This window comes from Salvia hispanica, chromosome 5 (genome assembly GCF_023119035.1).
Source record: "Salvia hispanica cultivar TCC Black 2014 chromosome 5, UniMelb_Shisp_WGS_1.0, whole genome shotgun sequence".
In the NCBI taxonomy this organism is placed as follows: domain Eukaryota; kingdom Viridiplantae; phylum Streptophyta; class Magnoliopsida; order Lamiales; family Lamiaceae; genus Salvia; species Salvia hispanica.
Window position 1 is genome coordinate 27,270,419 of NC_062969.1, and position 20,450 is coordinate 27,290,868.

At 30.9% G+C, this 20,450-nt stretch overlaps 1 protein-coding gene and 1 long non-coding RNA gene across 2 annotated transcripts; both read left to right on the forward strand.

Moving 5' to 3' along the window:
- Positions 1-7,354: 7,354 nt before the first annotated feature.
- Positions 7,355-9,630, forward strand: LOC125190784 (probable N-acetyltransferase HLS1). Its single transcript, XM_048088184.1, has 3 exons — positions 7,355-7,609; positions 8,071-8,213; positions 8,672-9,630. The coding sequence occupies exons 1-3, from the start codon at positions 7,391-7,393 to the stop codon at positions 9,513-9,515; spliced, it is 1,206 nt and encodes a 401-aa protein (XP_047944141.1). The 5' UTR covers positions 7,355-7,390; the 3' UTR covers positions 9,516-9,630.
- Positions 9,631-17,342: 7,712 nt separating this feature from the next.
- LOC125186355 lies at positions 17,343-18,473 on the forward strand. Its single transcript, XR_007170418.1, has 2 exons — positions 17,343-17,525; positions 18,264-18,473. It is a non-coding gene; the product is annotated as an uncharacterized LOC125186355 (long non-coding RNA).
- The last annotated feature ends 1,977 nt before the right edge of the window (positions 18,474-20,450 follow it).

Consider the following 20,450-nt stretch of genomic DNA (forward strand, 5'->3'; position numbering starts at 1 on the left):
TTGGCAGTATTATTTCGCCCGACCTGGCAAAAACCTTTTGTATCTCCCACGGCTTAGCTCCAGCGCCCGGTCGGGTAGAGCTCTCATTCGCCAGACCGGGCAAACCCTCCGCATCCCTTTGAGCGGCTAAAAGCGTGGTCTTCGCAGCAAGCTCAACCCCAGACTTTGACGACTCTTCATGCAACAACCTTTGGACGAGATTGGAGACCCCACCTTGGAGATGCCTTGTTTTTGCTCTTGTCACGGGTCCCCCTTGCATCTTCAACGAGGTGCGCTCCTCCCCCTGGGTCGTATTAGATACAGTGGGCAGAAGAATTTTTAGGATTCTTCATTGAGCTTTGTCAGATTGGTTGATCTGGAATATTAGCTCTAACCGCTTGATGGGTAGTGTCTCATATTGGTTGATCTGGAATATCGACTCTAACCGCTTGATGGGTAGTGGTCTCAAATGGAGTTCTTTTTTTAGAATAAGATGTTGGCATTACCTGGAAAAGGAGATGTTGGTTTATTTCTAAGGGGGTTAGGGTAGGTCCAGAAGGGGTGGTTATATCTCAAATCTTTAGTATGGAAAAATGCAGTATGAGAGGCTCGTGTTTTGGATGATATTGGCCTACGAGCAATTAAAGCGCTTATTTTGGTGGCTTGGAGACTGCCAATGATGGATACTATCAAGCTTAATACGAATGCTTCTTTGGATGCGACCGAGGCGAGCTTTTGGTGGAGGCCTATTTCGTGATGTGTTTGGAGCATGGAGGTCGGTTTTGTGGTTAATATTGGGATTTGTTCCACTTTAACTGCTGAAATTTGGTGCATATTTTATGGGCTTCAGCTAGCTAATGAGTAGGGATTTCATAAGGTACAGGTGGAAAGTGATAGCTTAGTGGGTGTTTCTATGATCAAAGAGCAATATGACATCTCTGTCAATTGTCGTTCCATAGTGCATAAAGTCCGCAGGTTATTCCAAGATTTTGGCTCAACAACGATTCATTAAGTGCACAAAAAAGTTAATTAGTCTGTAGATTTTGGCTCAATTTTCAACTTTTCGTAGAAGAGTTCATGTTTTAGAGCATCGTCGCTGAAGCTTAGTAGTTGGTTGATCCATGACAGATTAGGTGTTTCTTATATTCGTTAATTGATTTGTATTCGGCTTTAGCCGCTTTCTTTTACCAAAAACCTCCTTCTTCTCATATAACTGGAAAATAAAATTATGAGCAGCTCAAAGCATGTTTTCAGTATCAACCCTAATAGTGTGTGTGCATACAATGTATGAATTGTGTGTATACTATGTGTATACTGTGTGTATTTATAAATTTGTGTGTGTGAGTGTGTAAAGTGTACGTGTGTGCACATTGTGTTGGTGTGTGTATGTGCGCGCGCGGTGTGTTGTTGTTGTGTGTAATGTATGAGTGTGCAATTGTGCAAGTGCTCTATGTGTGTGTAGTTTGTGTGTGCATAAAGTGCATGTTTGGAACCTACTTAATATACTATGTGTATTTATACCGTGAGTCGGGGTACATTGAATTTTTGGCATGGCCAATTTTAATTCGATACCATACCACTTTTCAATATGCTCATACCGAATTCCAGTACACTATATAGCATATATTGATATCAATATATCGTAAATACTGTTATTATAGCAAAATCTTTCTATAAGCTATTATATCCCACATATATTTAAGATAGTCTATAAATTAAAATTCAAATACAATCAAATTTTATTGGCCTACCGGTGGATACCTTTGATAATTAAAAATAAATAAATTACAAAATAAATTTGACCCATTTTAGCTTGATATCAATAGTAATTTTTTTTTTCAACTAAATCGGCCAAAATAGTGATATTATACAAAGATAAAAGAAAATGGCATACATGACCAAAAGAACCATAAAAAACATTATAGAATGGTCCAAATATTCTATACTCCATATGTACTTTAAATTTACTTTATACTAATATGAATATGATTATGTGCTTAATAGTTACTTTAGGCAAGAATATGCCGATCATCATAATTAAGCCCTTTTAACTTATTTATTTCATTCGTCAGAATTTTCATGTCATCTCAAAGGACTTTTGGTTATGATGCTATGGAATTTTCTTAGGCGATTATTATATTAGAATACAAATATACACTAAAAAGGGAAAGAAATAGAAAAATCCACACTAGCTTGTCGAATAAAAGCATTCTGCGACTGAATGGAATAACGTAATTGTAAATTTGTAATGATGACCAAATCATCTTAATTAATTAATTGTAATAATCTATCTCCAAAAAAGTTCTAGAGATATATTATTCTCATTGTAGATCAATATTTTAAAATTTGTTTATATTACTCCAGAGCTGCTCGGAGCTCACCTAATTGGCTGCTAGGAAAATAATTAACGAATCTAACTAGTAGTTACAACTTACAATATCATTGACGGGCATATTCGATCAATTTTCTATGTGAACGGAACCTTCAAAGGTTAGTAAAAAAGTTGTCATATAGGAGTAATACTCCAATTTTTTATGTAATCTTGTCCGCGTGGACATGAATGATGAATTAAAGAAGATACTAAAATAAGTTACTCCCTCCGTTCCATAATAATGGAGGGAAAACTTTTCGGCACGGAGATTAAGAAAAATTCTGTTAGATGAGTTAAGTAAAGAGAGAATAAAGTGAAAAATGAAAAAGGTAGAGAGATGAAGATAAAAAAAAGTAAGAGAGAGTAAAGTAGGTGTGGAAAAATGTGTTGACTTTTACTAAAAAGGGAAATGACTCTATTACTGTGGAACAAACGGAAATGGAAAAACGCCCCTATTACTATAGAACGGAGGGAGTACTAATTTAAATTATGGTTGGCTAAGGCTTGCGATAGATGCAACAACAAATAGAGGTAGGAAATATTGTAATAGGATTAATTGACATGATTCGAATGCATTATTGGCTTGGCGTTGAGTTTATACAAAACAACAATAATGATCCTTCATGTAATATATTAATTACTACTATCTTAGTAGTATTATATTAGATGCAGGGATTTATTGGTTAAATGAAAAACGTTATACCAAATAATGTACCTCTTAGTCTTAAATCATCTTCAATAATATACTAAAACTTAAAATTATATAGCTCCAGTGATAAAATCAATCTCTTTTCTGGTTTTTAATAAAAAATATCTATTTTTAGGTTTACATTAAACCTAAACTAAAATAAAAAACTTTTTCAAATTTTATAAGTATAAAATGTATAATATAAAGAATATTTTTTTAAGTTTGAATTTAGTGTAAATAATTAGAGTAAAATCATATTAGATGTGACATTTACACTAAAATAAATTTGAATTTTAGTGTAAATGGTTGAAGATGCTCTTACCAACTAATTTAAGATTCATTATCGGTTTGGCGCCTCACGTTTCTTCTGATTTCCTTTTTATTTTGCTGCAGTCTTCTCTTATTTAATTACAAACTTTTCAACTAAAATTGATTATATATATACATATATATATATATATGTATGATGAGGAGTGTTATATTGCTAACTCAATGCTTAATTGTTAACTATAATTTAATAATAGCCATTAGATATTCAAATTAAAGGCCTAGATCATCAACCACAAAATGTCAATACGATCAACAAAAAACGTCAATAAGGCTATAGGATTAATTCCAATAAAAATCAATAGGGGTATTAATGTCAAGTTAGTTATAACTAACTTTTAAAAGAAATCCCAAAACTTTAAATTCATATAACATATATCAAATTAAAGATAATTTTATAAGGATTCCAACGATATACTACATGCATATGTTCCGACGTCAAAATTTGAAAAAAAAAATCTAGAATTTTCGTATTTTTCGTACACAGGTTAATGTCAATGCAGCTAAGATAATATGTCAATATAAAGCATATAAAATGTCAATCCTAAATTTGTATTGATATTCTCAAAGCATTGTGTTGATATTTTCGAAACACTATATTGACATTTTCATCCAAAACCTTAATTTGGCGTTTTTTATCTTTTTCGATTTAATTAATAAAAATGAAAATTACACGTGGCAAATTGTAGACCACACGCTTTTTAAAATCATGTGGCGCTTAAATTAGTTGTAGTTAGCAATTGATCACTCCCCTATGTATGATATAGGGGATATATATATATATATATATATATATATATATATATATATATATATGATATAGGGAGTGTTATATTGCTAACTCATAACTTAATTGCTAACTATAATTAAATAATAGTTATTAGATATTCAAGTTAAGGGCTTAGATCATTAATCCCTAAATGTCAATACGATCAACGAAAAACGTCAATAAGGCCATAGGATTAATTCTTAAAAATATCAATAGGGGTATTAATGTCAATTACCTACATGTTTAGTTATAACTAACTTTTAAAAGAAATCCTAAAACTTTAAATTCATATAATATATATCAAATTAAAGATAATTTCAGAAGGATTTCAACGATATCATACATGCATATGTTCCAACGTCAAAATTTGAAAAAAAAATCGAAAATTTTTAATTTTTTCGTACAAGCAGAAATGTCAACATACTATATAAAATATGCCAATATAATACATGTAGAATGTCAATATAAGCAATGAGTTAACATTCTTAAAGCATTGTGTTGAAATTTTCAAACCATTGAGTTGATATTTTCGGACACTATATTGACATTTTCATCCAAAACCCTAATTTGGAGTTTTTTTTTATCTTTTTTTATTTAATTAATAAAAACGAAAATTACACGTGGCAAATTGTAGACCACACGTTTTCTAAAATCCTATGGCCTTAAATTAGTTGTAGTTAGCAATTAAATGATGAGTTAGCAATTGATCACTCCCCGTATGATATATCCATAGATTCCGGGGAGTGATCAATTGCTAACTCATAATTTAATTGCTAACTCATAATTTAATTGCTAACTACAACTAATTTAAGGCCATAGGATTTGGATGAAAATGTCAATATAGTGTTCCGAAAATATCAACACAATGCTTTGAGAATGTCAACACAATGCTTTAAGAATGTTAACCCATTGCTTATATTGACATTCTACATGTATTATATTGACATATTTTATATAGTATTTTGACATATCTGCTGTACGCAAAAATTAAATATTTTCGAAGTTTTTTTCAAATTTTGACGTCGGAACATATGCATATAGGATATCGTTGAAATCCTCATAAAATTATCTTTAATTTGATATATTTTATATGAATTTAAAGTTTTGGGATTTCTTTTAAAAGTTAGTTATAACTAATTTTGTAGTTAATTGACATTAATACCCTTATTGATATTTTTTGGAATTAATTCTATAGCCTTATTGACATTTTTTGTTGATCGTATTAACATTTCGAGATTGATGATTTACGCCTTTAATTTAAATATCTAATAGCTATTATTTTGTTGTAATTAGCAATTAAATATTAAGTTAACAGTATAACACTCCCCGTCTAATGAATTAACTCAAAATGCTGCTTCCGCTGGCCCCAAAATCAGCCACATTTTGCAGCTGATTTTTTCTTTTTTAACTACCACTCTATTTTTTATTAAATTTAATATGGTGTTGGGCTTACCTTCTATTATTATTTGGGCATACTTGTAACTAATTGATGTGGGCTTGCTCATCTAACTTTGAGTTTAGTATTAATTAATTCTAAATAATGAAATCTCGTAATTTAGTTAATCTCAAGTAATTAAATTTTAATTTAATTAATTTTTAGTGATTAAATCTTCTAATTTAATTAAGTTCCTAATTTAACCAATATCAAAGTGATTAAATCTCCTAGTATAATTGAGTCTCAATAATTAAATCCCCTTTTATATTTAGTGTCAAAGTAATTACTACTATTTAATTATACCAAAAGTAATTAAATCTCGTTATATGATTAGTACGAAGGAATAGCAGAAGCCTCCTAATTGAGGCTTAGAATTAAGATGAATATCTCTAGTAGGATAGGGGCATATCTTACTCGGAATTAGTTTTCTTTAAGCTAAATAGCTTATTTTCCTTTTTGTATTCGTTGGTTGAACGCAAGAGGAAAGCTAGACCCAATTAAAAAAAAAAAAAAAAAGCTAGACCCAAGTCGGGTAAAAACGTTTGTCTGAAGAATAGGAAACACATTAGGTGGATTTTACGTCCAACACGTTTAGTGTGGAAACAAGATTGAATAACTGAAATTCTTTGATTACATGTTTTATTCAAAACCCAAATACAAGTTCGTTTTCAAGTTATTGTGTAACCATGAATGTATCGTTTTATGTGAAGCATATCTCTAGATATTCCAAAGTTGACAATCAAATTTGGGGTAGTATATACGAGGACCAACGTCATCCTTCGAATTGGTCGGTCAATGTGTTAAAGAAAATTGGAAGGCGACCACCTTCTCCACACTAAAATTTTTAGATGTAGTAAATCACAAAAAGAAGTTTGATTATATAATCGAAACAAAACGTAAAAAGAATTTAGTAGCTCATGCTTTTAATATAGTCTCATGCTTTTAGTATGGTCACTAAGTTAATTCATAAAACTATTTGGAGGGAACTATTTGAAGGGATAGCTTTTAGTATGGTCACTAAGTTAATTCATAAAACTATTTGAAGGGATAGCTTTTAGTATGGTCACTAAGTTAATTGATAAAACTATTTGAAGTGAATATATCCCTATAGAGTATGTATATATAAAGCTAAATCCATGTTTGTGTAATCAAGAAAAAGGTCAATATTCGCCGCCACGGCCATAAACGCACTAAATGCCATTCTACTACAAGATAGAGACTCCCTAACTTGAGCTTGTCTAGCAATTAATTTATTCTTATATATTTATAAAAAAAAAAGTGACATGCATATTATGCTTGGTTATAGAATATGTCACAGCACATAATATATTGCTTTGAGATCAGTCATTTTTTGTGACTTCATTTTCCCCCTAGAAAGTGAATTAAAAGTTATGAGATGAGGAATCACTATTTTTTAATTAACCCAAATGCACGTCATATCATTGTAAAGTATTTGATTTAAGCACAATATCCTTTATTTCATGTCTCAGTGAATTGAATTAAAAATGAGGTTGAGATACACAATAACCAACAGAGAATCAAGAATGAAATTATTTAGCTTTTGAGTGTCGATTGCGATATGATTAAATACATATATAACATAAAATAGAATTTATTTGAGATGATTTTTGGAGTGTGTGGAGTAAGAGTGAGTAGGAGTGTGGACCACTCATGCCTAATGACATGGCTTGGTGGCAGAGGAACTCCACCTCAACAAATCCATCCTCTATACTATATATAACCACTGTCTGCACATGAGACAAATCAAATATATAGTTTCTCTCTCCTATCTCTATCACACGTTAAGCAATCCTTCCAATCATGCCCTTCTCTAAAATAGCAGCCGAGAATTATGTACCTAGCTCGGCCAAGAAGCCTCGGGTGGCCGTGAGGCCGTACGATGAAGGGAGAGACAAGGCGGCCGTGGAGGAGCTCGAGCAGCGGTGTGAGGTTGGCCAGCCCGGGAAGCCCTCACTCGTGACCGACCTCATGGGAGATCCTATTGCTAGAGTCCGCAACTTCGTCTCCCACATTATGCTGGTAATTATACTTCATCTATCCGCCATTACTAGTCAATACTTGTCACACTACTTTTTACTACTTTTGGTAATTGACCATGCATTTCACTAACTCATTCACACTCACATTTTATTAGTATAAAACTAATACATAAAAACAGGATTCTTACTTCACTAATATTTTTAATTCACTTGCTATTATATTTTGTTTAAATTTATGGTTGGCCAAAATTGAAAATTTTTCATTATATTTAGTGGTCCCTTTTTTATCTCACGTTCTCTAGGAAAAAGTACTATCACATTAATACCTAGTCATAATTTTATCATGAATGAAAATGAAAAGAAGAAAAATATAACCAACATGGTCTACGTGATGGTTCAGAACATCGTTTGGCATTGGAAAAACAAAAAAAAAAAAAAAAAAAAAAGAAAAATATATGAAAATAGAAAAGGTAATGTTGATTAAATATATGTTTTATATAGGTGGCAGAATATGGTGATGGGAGGGAAATAGTTGGGGTGATAAGAGGGTGCATAAAAACGGCGACGAGTGGAAAGAAAAGCTCATCTCCAATCTATGTGAAATTGGCTTACATTCTTGGATTAAGGGTTTCATCCACGCACAGGTCTGTCAACCTCTTTTCCCCCATGCAAATTATAATTTATTTATCTACAAATTAAGATAATTATTGTGTGATCTCATTTTATTTTGTATTTAATGATAATTGTATGTGCCCCATGCATTTGTTAGTACTATTTTATTTTCTTCTTTTGTTTTATTTTGATGAATGCACGTACATGATTTTACGGAAATCTAAATATGTAATCTGCATGTTTTAATTAATTTTTGCATTATCCAATTAATTACATATAAATCCAAATATATTTAAACATATTCCTGCACTACTTTAGGTTTAGATGTGACATGACTTGCATATGTACTTCCAAATTTCATAAAGTTTTACTATTACATAACGACATCTGAATTATTAATTCAATACCTTGTCCTCTTCTTTTGTTTCTCATCTAATTAAATTATTTTTAATGTGCAATTAATTATACTTAAATATTTTGTATGGCTCAGGAGACTTGGCATTGCCATAAAACTAGTCCAAGAATTGGAAGAGTGGTGCAAGAAAAATGGAGCAGAATATGCCTATATGGCTACAGAATGCAGCAATCAAGCATCTTTGAATTTGTTCACTCAAAAATGCAATTATATGAAATTTCGAAATCCAACGGTCCTCGTGCAGCCAGTTCATCTTCACCACAAGCCGTTACCATCAGATATCACAATCATTCGAGTACCTCCTAATCTGGCTGAATCTATGTATCAGAAATTGTTTTCAATCTCCGAATTCTTCCCTAAAGACATCGATCATTTACTAAGTAACAAACTCAATTTGGGCACATTCATGGCATTGCCAAATAAATTACTCCCAAATTGGGACCCTAACAATGGCGAATTACCGGCTTCTTTCGCCTTACTTAGTGTTTGGGACACAAAGGAAGTGTTCAGGTTAAGAGTGAAGGGAGTGTCGAGCCTAACACATGCTGCCTGCCTAGGAACTAGGGTTGTTGATGCTATGGCACCATGGCTTAAAATTCCATCAATTCCTAACATTTTTAAGAATTTTGGATTTTACTTCATGTACGGACTTCATATGGAGGGTCAGGATGGTCCCAGATTATTGAAAGCTTTGTGCAAAATGGCGCATAATATGGCCAGAAATGACTCTCGTTGTAGGGTCGTGGTGGCTGAGGTGGGCCAAAACGACCCTGTACGAGAGGCCATTCCACATTGGAAGAAATTTTCATGGGATGAAGATATTTGGTGCATAAAGAGATTTGGACAGATCAATCAGGACTACTATGAGTTTCCAGTGTCGTCTACTTCTCCTATATTTGTTGATCCACGTGATTTATAGATTTAATGTTGGGGATGTATAGGTGTGTCTTAATCTTTTTTTTTTCTTATTCTTTTTGTTTCAAATTGTACACAAGCAATCATATCAAGTTCAATTAAATGAAAATAAGAATAAATTAAGCTAAGTATTAGTTATATTTCATAAAATTAATAAAATGTCAATAACAAATTTTGAGATATTAAAACCAAAATAAAGTTTGATTTACATCAAGAGATACATCCACCAAAAATATTCATGATCGAAGAACAAAAACTGGTTTAATATATATACTACATTCGTCCCACAGTAGGATTCACATTATGTGTGGACACAGATTTTAAGAAATGTAAAGAAAAGTGAGTTGAATAAGTTAGTGGACTATGAGTCCCACTTTATATATTTTTTAATAAAATATGAGTGAAATAAGTTGATAAAATATGAGATCTACTTACCATTTATGATAAAAGTGAAATGTGTCTATTGTGGAACTGACTGGAATAGAAAAATATTACTCTTATTGCGGGACGAAGATAGTACCATAATTTAATTTGTTTAGATCACACGAAGATCATCCCTCCAAAATAGATCCTAGTTCAATTCCTACACTGCAAATTTTTTTTATATAAATCACTTTCTATATCCGAGTATGTAAAATTGCTGACTAGTTCAAAATGAGAATATGAGATGAACATATGAGTACGATATGATATATCACATCATTCAATAATGAAATGGTATGCGAGGAGGGTCTTCATGTCGAAGAACCTCTAAGATTTGTATAATGATTTTTAATGTGATCATGTGATCGATAGTGATTCCGTACCAATACAAATCGAAAGATGATTCTTGAAAAATAATTCTAAAAAACACATCATTTAATAGCATATGTACATATATATCGGTCCTAAATGGTGACTATTAGTGTGGTCCGGTCTTTGTCCAACATATTAAGGACAAAATATTAAATATAGGGTCATTTCATAACAAGCAGATGTAACTTGTTGAGGAAAAAGTATCCACATGATTTCTTCTTATCATCAAATCCTCAAATTGGGATCTTGTCTCTCAATTAAACTTTGTCCCTCTGCATGATTTTCATTACTAGCTAACTATAAAAAAAATGAAGTACTACTATATTACTCACTACACCATCCAGCTTCTTGGAAGAATGCCACGTACACACAAACAACCCTTTTATAATTTCAAGATAAATTGCTCATCTTGATTTCATCTAAATTTGGCTACGCCACAATTTAGTTAAGTTTAATTTCCAAAATTACATATCTATAAGAAAACTTATCAGCTAGGAAATTGTATATTGTGCATGCATGTGTCTCTGTCAGTGCGTCTCTGGTTTATGAAACGATGGCTACACTTAGCTTTTTTAATATTCTATTAGAACTGAGGCTGTGTAAATATACCGAAATATTGCAATACCGCACTTACTATACCGAAATTATACCGAATTTGCGGTACAGTATGATACTTTACCGATAGAATTCGGTGAGATAAAGGTATAGATTTCCGTATACCGCAGTATATCGCACATTCGGTATATACCGAAAATGAGGTATATACCATTATTAATTTATACCGAACATATGGTATATATCAAAAAATGAGGTATTTATCGATTATATGTATTTATATATTTCAATTATATACTCCCTCCGTCCCACATTAGGAGTCCCAGTTGAGTTCGGCACGAGTTTTAAGAAATGTAAAGGAAAGTTGGTGAAAAAAGATAGTGGAATGTGTGTCCTACTTTTTTATATTAGTTTTATAATAAAATATAAGTGGAAAAAGGTTAGTGGAATGTGGGGCCTAATACCATTTATTGAATATTCCAACCGGGACTTCTAAAGTGGGACGAAGGAAGTATTAATATAAATAATGCTTAAAATTAACATTAATTTAAGAAATAGAATACCCTAAATCTCATATTGGGGTCATTGCAAAAAGAGAAATCATTGCGATATGCAGTTTAAAATTAATTTCCATGGAGAAACCTCCTCTAACTCTTAAAAAGAGAAGCGGTAACCCATATTGGGATCATTACAAAAAAGTAAGAACGAAAATGGGTGATGACAGTTTAAAACTAGTTGCAATATGAAATTACTGCACAATTGAAATACTATGTAGCTATGACAGTACAAGTGGATTGTGAAATCATTTAGTGAATCGATGCAAATCAAGTCCACTCTATGGATTTGATGGTTGAAGTTTTGTTGATTTGAATCTTATGAACAAGATTTGATTTTGATGGAGTTTTAATGTTTTGAACATTATTTAAATAGGTGAAATTTTATTTTAAATATTTGGTTATAAAATAGGATTTTTTTGGTATGAACCACATGTATTATGATATGTCATACCTTATTTAGGTATACCTTAAAAGTACGGTATACCGAAATCCAATATGGAATACCGCATAAACGGTATGGTAACGGTATCGGAAATTGTCATACCGAATTTTTGGTATAACGCAATGCGGTATACCGAAAAATTCGATAAAGTATAGGTATGACTTTTATCATACCGCAATTTGAGGTACGATATGTGGTATGACATTCTTGATGTGGTATATCGTACCATGCCACCCTAATTAGAACATCCACATTGCAGTTGTAATATATCAGCCATAGCGACTTTCAAATAAGTTACTTTTTTTTTATTTTTTTTATTTTATTTCTGCGCCTTAACATCTGTATAATTGATCTCATTCAAAACTCAATATCAATTATGTATTCATTTTCACCGCTATTACCTCCGTCCCACTTTACCAGTCCCAGTTTATTATTTTTGAGTGTTCTAGTTTATTATTTTTGAGTGTCCCATTTTAAGAGTCTAGGAGTTGCAATATTCTATAAATGATAATAGGCCTCACATTCCACTAACCTTTTTTCACTCACATTTTATTATAAAACTAATACACACTCACATTCCACTATTTATTTTCACTAACATTCTTTTACATTTTAAAATATGCGTCGAACTCAAATGAAACTCTTAAAGTGGGATGGAAGAAGTATTATTTTTTTTAAAAGGAGAGAAATTACTCTATACTATTACTTTAATATAGAACATCACAACAATATAAATCTACCCTAATATAGCATGGGATAGAGACATTAATCTTACAAAATTCATAGTAATTTTGTAAAATTCCTCTGTAGGAGAATTCAAAATTTCGCTTTCATTATAAAGATGAATTAAATTTTATTCAACTAGAGTTGAAGTTCTTCTCTTTTTTTTGTCGATTCTGATATTATTTGATGAGTTTTAACCAAACAAAGGTTAAACAACGATTACAGGAAAAGGAAATAAATCAGAAGATCTTGATAGAGTATTGTTCTGATTTTTAGGATGTGATTTAAATTCACAGAACAAGTTTTAATTTCTTAAAAATATTATTTCTTCAAGTAGATGTGCAATGTACGAAGGATATCGAATCCATATGGAGGAAATTCAAGGTTTGGACAAACGACTCAAGCAAATAGATCGAAAAAGTAAACTTGAGATTAACACCAAAAGTGGAAGAACTACTCATAATTTGGTTTGGATTGATTTTTCACATGACTCTTATTTCATAATAACTTTTCTCGTTCTTTTAGGGATCGTGTTAATTTTACACTCGCTCAGAGTTGATTACTGATCGAGGACCTATACACCTATGATAGGCTAATAACATCTCCTAGACTCTACTCACTAACCTATCACCCTTATAATACCATTACTCAGGCCTCTGGCCTTGCCACATCATCTAATTTTCTCCATGATCTGGAATATATCATTTAGTTTATTTATATTATTTGAAATAGTTAGCCATATTTTTATGGTGTTAGAATTTGATTCGATTTAATTTGTTTTGATTTATTTTCATATCTTTTTATAGGGTTTTGATCTATGAAAACTAGATTTAAATACAGAAACGCAGAGCAAAATTATACGTAGGGCATTTTTAGGTCATAGTTTAGTTTATTTTTAGGTCATGCTAACAAAGCATGACCTAAAATTATCTTAACATGACATTAAACTCAAATCTTATAATATGACCTAAAACTGCTTAATTATGACCTTTCGTGTTTTTGGTTAATTATTGACCATTAGATCATTTAATCCTAGAGCCAAGATTTGGGCTGCATTTCTGGATTTAAATGCATTCTTGTTTTGATTATCTCCCTCTTTTTTATCTTCATATATTTAAATATGTGTGAAATATTTTATTATGATTAGAGAACTGAGTGCTCATCCCTCAATTCCTGTGTTGATTGGAGATTCCTCTTGGGTTTGAACGGTTGTGTTCGAATCAGTTTGATTGGATGAAGATCTTCGGTTGATTTCTCAGATCTGTGAGAATCTGGTGTTCTTGAAGCCTTGTGGTTGTGGTTGTGAGACTTTTTGGTCCTTGTGTGTTGAGGTGGCTTATGTGTAGTAGTAATCGGAGTATCCCTAGGGTTTTGGGGTCCGATTTTGTCACGGTGCTCCCTTGAGACTTGTTGGTGAAGATTGAGGAGATCCTTGGCCCTGTGTAGTCGTGTGTGTGTGACCTGAGCCATATCCTAAATCTCCTGATCTTTGTAGTTCCTTTCCGATTAGATCCAAAAGGATCACTTTCTTGTGTTACTAACAGTTTTACTTAGTGTGCAGGGTTCTTAATCTGTGCTAGCTTGGATTCCAGATCAGGTTTTGATATGTGACAGTGCTTAGATTATAACGTACACTTGTAATAGTTAGTTAGTTCAGTAGGTTACTTGTAATCTTGTAATTCTCTTTGTATCTTGGCTTGTAACTCAGAGATTAGCCATATCAGACCAATTCCAATAAAAGAGGTCCCGGTAATTAGTGAATTCCGAGTGATCTTATCCCTACAATTATCATTCTCACCATTCTCTCTCTTCCAACACGCCAATTTCTCTTTCTTCTTAATTATCTCTCTCAAATATTTCTCCAATACCCTCTGATCCTCAGTAGCGTCTCCGTGGAAGAGAAACGAAGAAACCGATAAATTATACTCCCTCCGTCCCATAAAAGTTGAGTCGTATTCCTTTTTAGTCCGTCCCAACAAAATTGAGTCATTTCCTTTTTTAACAAAAAAACAAAACATCTAATCACTCTTACTTTATTCCATCATTTATTTTACTCTCTCTTATCTTTCCTACTTTTTTTATCTCTCCTATTTATTTAATATAAATTCTTAATCTCCGTGCCCAAAAGTTTTGTCTCGACTTTTATGGGACGGAGGGAGTATTAATAGTATTAAAGAAGGGGAGAGAAATACGTATAAATTATTGTTGTTTATAAAAAATGGAGAAGACTTCGATAAGAAATTTGGAATAAAATTTGAACTTCAATAAAAGTTTTGGGCTTCAATAATTGGTTGGGATTTAATTTGGGCTTCAATAAATGAGTTTTTTAAAATATTTTAAATTATTGTTTTTCTCTTTTTGCAAAAATTCACAGATTATTAAGCTATATAAATTATTCTCATGCAATTTTTATTTTATTATTTTGAAAAATTTGATGTCACAGAAATCCTATCTATTTCCTATCTCATATTAAGTCGTCTTATAAAAAGTACTACTACTAAAAATGACAATATATATGATTCATATATGTTTACATATAACATAGGAAAAACGTAATTATATTAATATTAAAATAGGCACATAAGATGATGCTGGTAATAGAAGAAAAATATGTAGAAAAGAAACTGGAAAAAAGGGGCATTCCGAGAATTAAACTCGGAACCTCTCGCACCCTGAGCGAGAATCATACCACTAGACCGAATGCCCACACCGACCAAAATTCCTTTTATTTTAATATATATTAATGTTTAACCAATATATTTTGTTATGCTGACCAGTTCGTCTGCTTACTACATTCAATCTATTTTCTTAGTTTTATGTATTGAATCAGCCTTTGTGTTAAATTTTGAATTTAATGTGTGTTTGTGTGTTGATACTTGTTATTAAATTATGCGAAGATTTTTCGTTCTCATTTATATGCAGCTTAATTTGAGGCAAATAATCATATCAATGAATTATTATCATGTGAACATACAAAAGCTTATACTATAATTATTTTCATAATAAACTAATAATCAGTACGTGCGTATATAATCACTTACATCCACTGATTATGAGTCATGACCCGCAACTTCTGTTTTTTGTGAGTTGTAAGCATGTATGAGTGACTAATGTATTTATCACTTTCAAAATTATTGAGTAAATGTTTTAGATAGTGTTTTGTATTGTAATCGAGCAGGAGTTGGTTTTATTCTAAGCTTAAGCGACTAAAAGATTTATCATTTTCTAACTCTTTGATGTTACTTCGATTATTTAAGGGGTAATATAATATGAGAAATATAATTCACTAGGCTATGATCACTTCTTCTCCAGAGCTTACAATGAAATCTTTTTTTCTTATCTAAAAGATGTACTGTATTTAATTGGCAAAAAGATATTTGGCTCTCTCCAATATCAATATACACTTGGCATTTGGTCATGCTTCTTAAACTGTGTAAAGGTTTGCAGATAAAGGCAAAAAAATTTTTTGTCAATTCCTATACTGTTATTATTGAGGAACCCAAATGATGGTCATGTGAGTATAATTAAATTTTATTTGTGATTTTTTTAATTGATAGATGATGGTGCTACTTTGAAAACCATTATCTGAAACATGGATTCATTTTTATGAACCATGAGAATGGAGTTCCTATTTTGTAGTATTATATATATACATTATTAGAAAATGATTGTCTAAAACACATATTTATAAGTTTCATTGTAGTATGTAATCCTATACTTAGATAATTCCTATACATATTTAAAGTGTGTTTTGACTTTGCAAAATATTTGAATTTTCTTACTATAGTACTTCAATAACTATAAATCGCATCGTCTAACTATGATTGCTTTTATATCAATACACACATTTTGAAATAAATACTATACGTCGCCCATCACATAAGTGAAATACTAATAGTTATTACTAATGAAAAGAATAAATTTTATGCATATGTAGAGGAGATAAAAGGGCTAATTTCTCATTTTAAAAGAGTGTATTCTTTAACGGCCATGAATTATACATTTGTAAGTAGTAAAGAGTTAAGAATGAGAATTCTTGAGGTGAACTGATACGTGTGTAATAATGGAGTCAGGAGAGGAACATATCTATACATCTATGCATATATAAAACAAGTTTTGAGAAAAATAATAAGAATGACATTGTAAATTTTTAATACAATTAAAGAAATGAAAAAATAATAAGAGAGAGTGTGACATTCCTAACCCAAAATCATATATTATTTTGCATATTAGCATATTATATTGTCATTTTTACCGTAGTATATTAAGTGTGTGTCATAGATATATTTAGTGTTACGATCGATCAGTATAGTCGAATAAATAAATAGTTTTGATTCATGAGAATTTTTATATAAATGTACATAATATATAATAAGTATTGATTATTTTGTTTATATTAAATAATTAATATAAATGCGTATGCATGTGTTGTAACGTGTGCATATGTAAATGGGATTATAGTACTATTCATGTATGTAATTTACATATATACATATTTATAATTTTAGTTTGTGGATAGACTAAGATTACATACACTAAATAAATAAATGTGTGTACGTGGCATAGCAAATGCATTTTTATGTATCATTTGGTTGTCTAAATTTTTACAAAGATACACGTTTCTAAATTCTCGAAAATACGTGTTTTTAGTATAAATACAAAGTATAATACTAAGTGACTCACCTAGTTTTGCAGCTTACACGTATTAGGACTATATAGTATATTCTATTTTCATGAGAATGGAAAAGAGAAGATTGGAGGAAGCTACTGTATTAGAAAGGGGCGAAAGTTAGGAGAAAAACAAAAAAGAGAAGGACAGCAGAAGTAGAAAATAATAAGAAGAAGAATATTTAGGATTTAGGAGTAACAACTATATATAATATGAGAGTGGTAAACGAAGAGAAGGGATCGAGCTTTTGAGTTGTTTATCCATCGTGATCAGGTGTGTATAAATCACACTTTTAGTTTTACATGGTTTATGTGATTAATTGCTATGTGTTAAATTGGAGTAAATATTTGAATTATATGATGTGAGCTTGAAATGGTTATGTGTTATTTGATATTGATGGTGAAATGTGATGTGGATATGTGGTTTGTGCAAAATATATGTTTATCTATAGTATTAGAATTAATTGATGGAATATATGGTTATGTAATTGATGCAATGGATATGTTTGATGTATCATATTGGAATCATTTGAATCATGGGATTAAAGAAGATATGTGACACTCTTCCTCTGGATCTGATATACAATGGCAAAAGACCTATGGGTCATATACAATGATAATAGACCTACGGGTCAATACAAAGAGCAAAGAGGGACCTTCGTGGAAATGTCAAATCAAAGAGGGGCCTTCGTGGAAAGGTCAAAATATGCAAAGAGGGGCCTTCGTAGAAAGGTCAAATCAAAGAGGGACCTTCGTGGAAAGGTCAAATAAATATAAGGGACCTACGGGTCGTATACAATGGAAATCCCGGGCAGATACCAGGCTTGATGTGTCACAGAATAATAAAAAGAATGGAGAGACATATGCATATGAATGTTAAATTGTTTATGATATTTATTACTTCCGGTGATATATGTTGGTAAATGAATGTATTTGATATTTGTACGTGGAATTAAAGGTAAGGTTTATATGCACTGAGTTGTGGCTCATATAAACCACTAATATTTTTCAGGAATAAGATATGAGTGAAGTATTTGGTTGAGATGAGTCGTAGGAATTGCACATGTTATCAGGGTTGGCGGCTGGCGCATTTTGGCAACCTTCTCCTCCTCATCATTTTTGCATGTAGATAAATGTTTAGTATATAGAGTGGTGAGATGGTCCCACTACTTTTTAGAATGTTTGAAATATGTACTTGATAAATAGTGGTTATTTGTTTTAAATATTTGAATTTATTTATAGTAAGTGCATACGTAATAAGGGTTGAGGTGTGACAGAGAGTACATCTTTTTAGCATGTGAAAGGTCTCATGAAGTTATTTAACGTTTTATGGAATTTAAAAGGGTTTAAAGTTAGGACTAGGGGTGGGTGGATACGATATATCGTATCGAAAACGTTGTATCGTGTATCGTATCGAAAATATCGATATGAAAGAATTTCATATCGTTATCGTATCGAAAGTTTCGATATATCGAATTTCGATATATCGAACTTTCGATATAAAAAAATTTCATATCGTTATCGTATCGATATTTCGATATATCGTACCAAAATTCGATATATATCGAAAATAAAATATCGATATATATCGAAAATATCGATATATCGAAAATTTTCGATATATATCGTATTTTCGATATAAAACGATATATCGCAATATAAGGAAATTCATATCGTTATCGTATCGAAAACTTACGATACGATATCGTATCGTATCGAAAATTAAGATATATCGAAAATTTGATAATTTTTCGATATTTTTCAATACGATACGAGCGATATATCATTTTTTCGGTATTTTTCCCCGGCCCTAGTTAGAACATATCTAAATAGGATTGAAATATAAGAATAAATTAAGCATCGCATGAAATATAAGAATCACATTTAAAAAATAAGATTTTCAATAGTGGAATGATGATTCCATAATTTTAAAATAAAATAAAATACATTAGTTTTTTTTCAAAAGGACACTCATTAAAATAATATTTTAATAATAAAAAAAATACACAATACATAAATCCAAAAATAAAAAATAACAAGCCAAATGGCATTTTTATATTTTATTTTACAAGTTGCATAATTTTATTGAATAAATTATATATTTATTGATAACTATAAAAAAAATAAAATGAATCGTGCATATCGCATATCGCATGGTGTGATACTAGTTATAATAATGTGTAGGGTTTTATACAAAATAAATTTAATAAATTTATGATATTTCATTTTTGTAAAATTTCAACGTAGCATTGATTTGCTAGACCCTTTCAGCAAATTAATGAGCCTAGTTTACTAGTTCCATTCATTTAAGCTGTAGGATACACAATAAATTCATAACAGGAAACTAAATATAAGCCAACAATTTCGTTTTTGGTTAAAAATCGTCCAGGTAAAACATATGCATGCCACTTCTTGTAGAACCATATAATTATAATACAAATAATCGAATCAAACCAAACCGAAACTCTGCGATTTTTATACATATGGCTTCCGAATAAATTGGGAATTACATTTCATCAAGAAACTATAAAATACTTTTTAATTAATACTACTATTATGAAAATGGTGACATAAAAAATTATGAAAGTGAATTCAATACAAAAATTAAAGAGGGGAAATCCAACATGATACAATTAGCTAGGATATCAATTACCCACCAATTTAATTCAATAAAATATTATCGATTTTTAATGTTTCAAAAAAATTTCTTCATGTGAATATGAGCCGCCATTTTTCTTCTTTTCCTTTCATTTTGTTCAGTTTTTGCTCTTTTTTGTCTGTTTTCGCTTGTTTTTTTTGCTTTTTTAAATATTAGTTTATGAGTTTAAGTTGTATTTTAATTTTAAAAACTTCAATATATTTTGTTACTTAATTTAATTTCTAAAGAAATTTATATCTTAATCAAATAAATACTTTATCCGTCCACGTAAAATTATCTCATTTAAGGATTGCACCAGTTATAATACACAATTGGTAAATTGGTAAATTGTAACAGGAAAAAGAAAGATGTTGAAAAGTTGGAGGGAGAAATAGAAAAAATGGATAAACTATGAGAGGTGGAGAAAAATTGGTTAGAATGTTTCCACAAATAGAAATGAGAATATGTTGATGGACGAAACAAAATGAGAAAAATGGGTACTACTTAATTCTTGGATAAAGAAACATTTAATTCATTTAAAAGGCATAATAAATTAAATGA

Excerpts from the sequence above, each read along its gene's own strand:
- LOC125190784 (XM_048088184.1), top strand. The coding sequence starts at position 7,391 with ATGCCCTTCTCTAAAATAGCAGCCGAGAATTATGTACCTAGCTCGGCC. Across the intron at positions 7,610-8,070 it reads TCGTCTCCCACATTATGCTG|GTGGCAGAATATGGTGATGG; the intron begins GTAATTATACTT and ends TGTTTTATATAG. Across the intron at positions 8,214-8,671 it reads AGGGTTTCATCCACGCACAG|GAGACTTGGCATTGCCATAA; the intron begins GTCTGTCAACCT and ends TGTATGGCTCAG.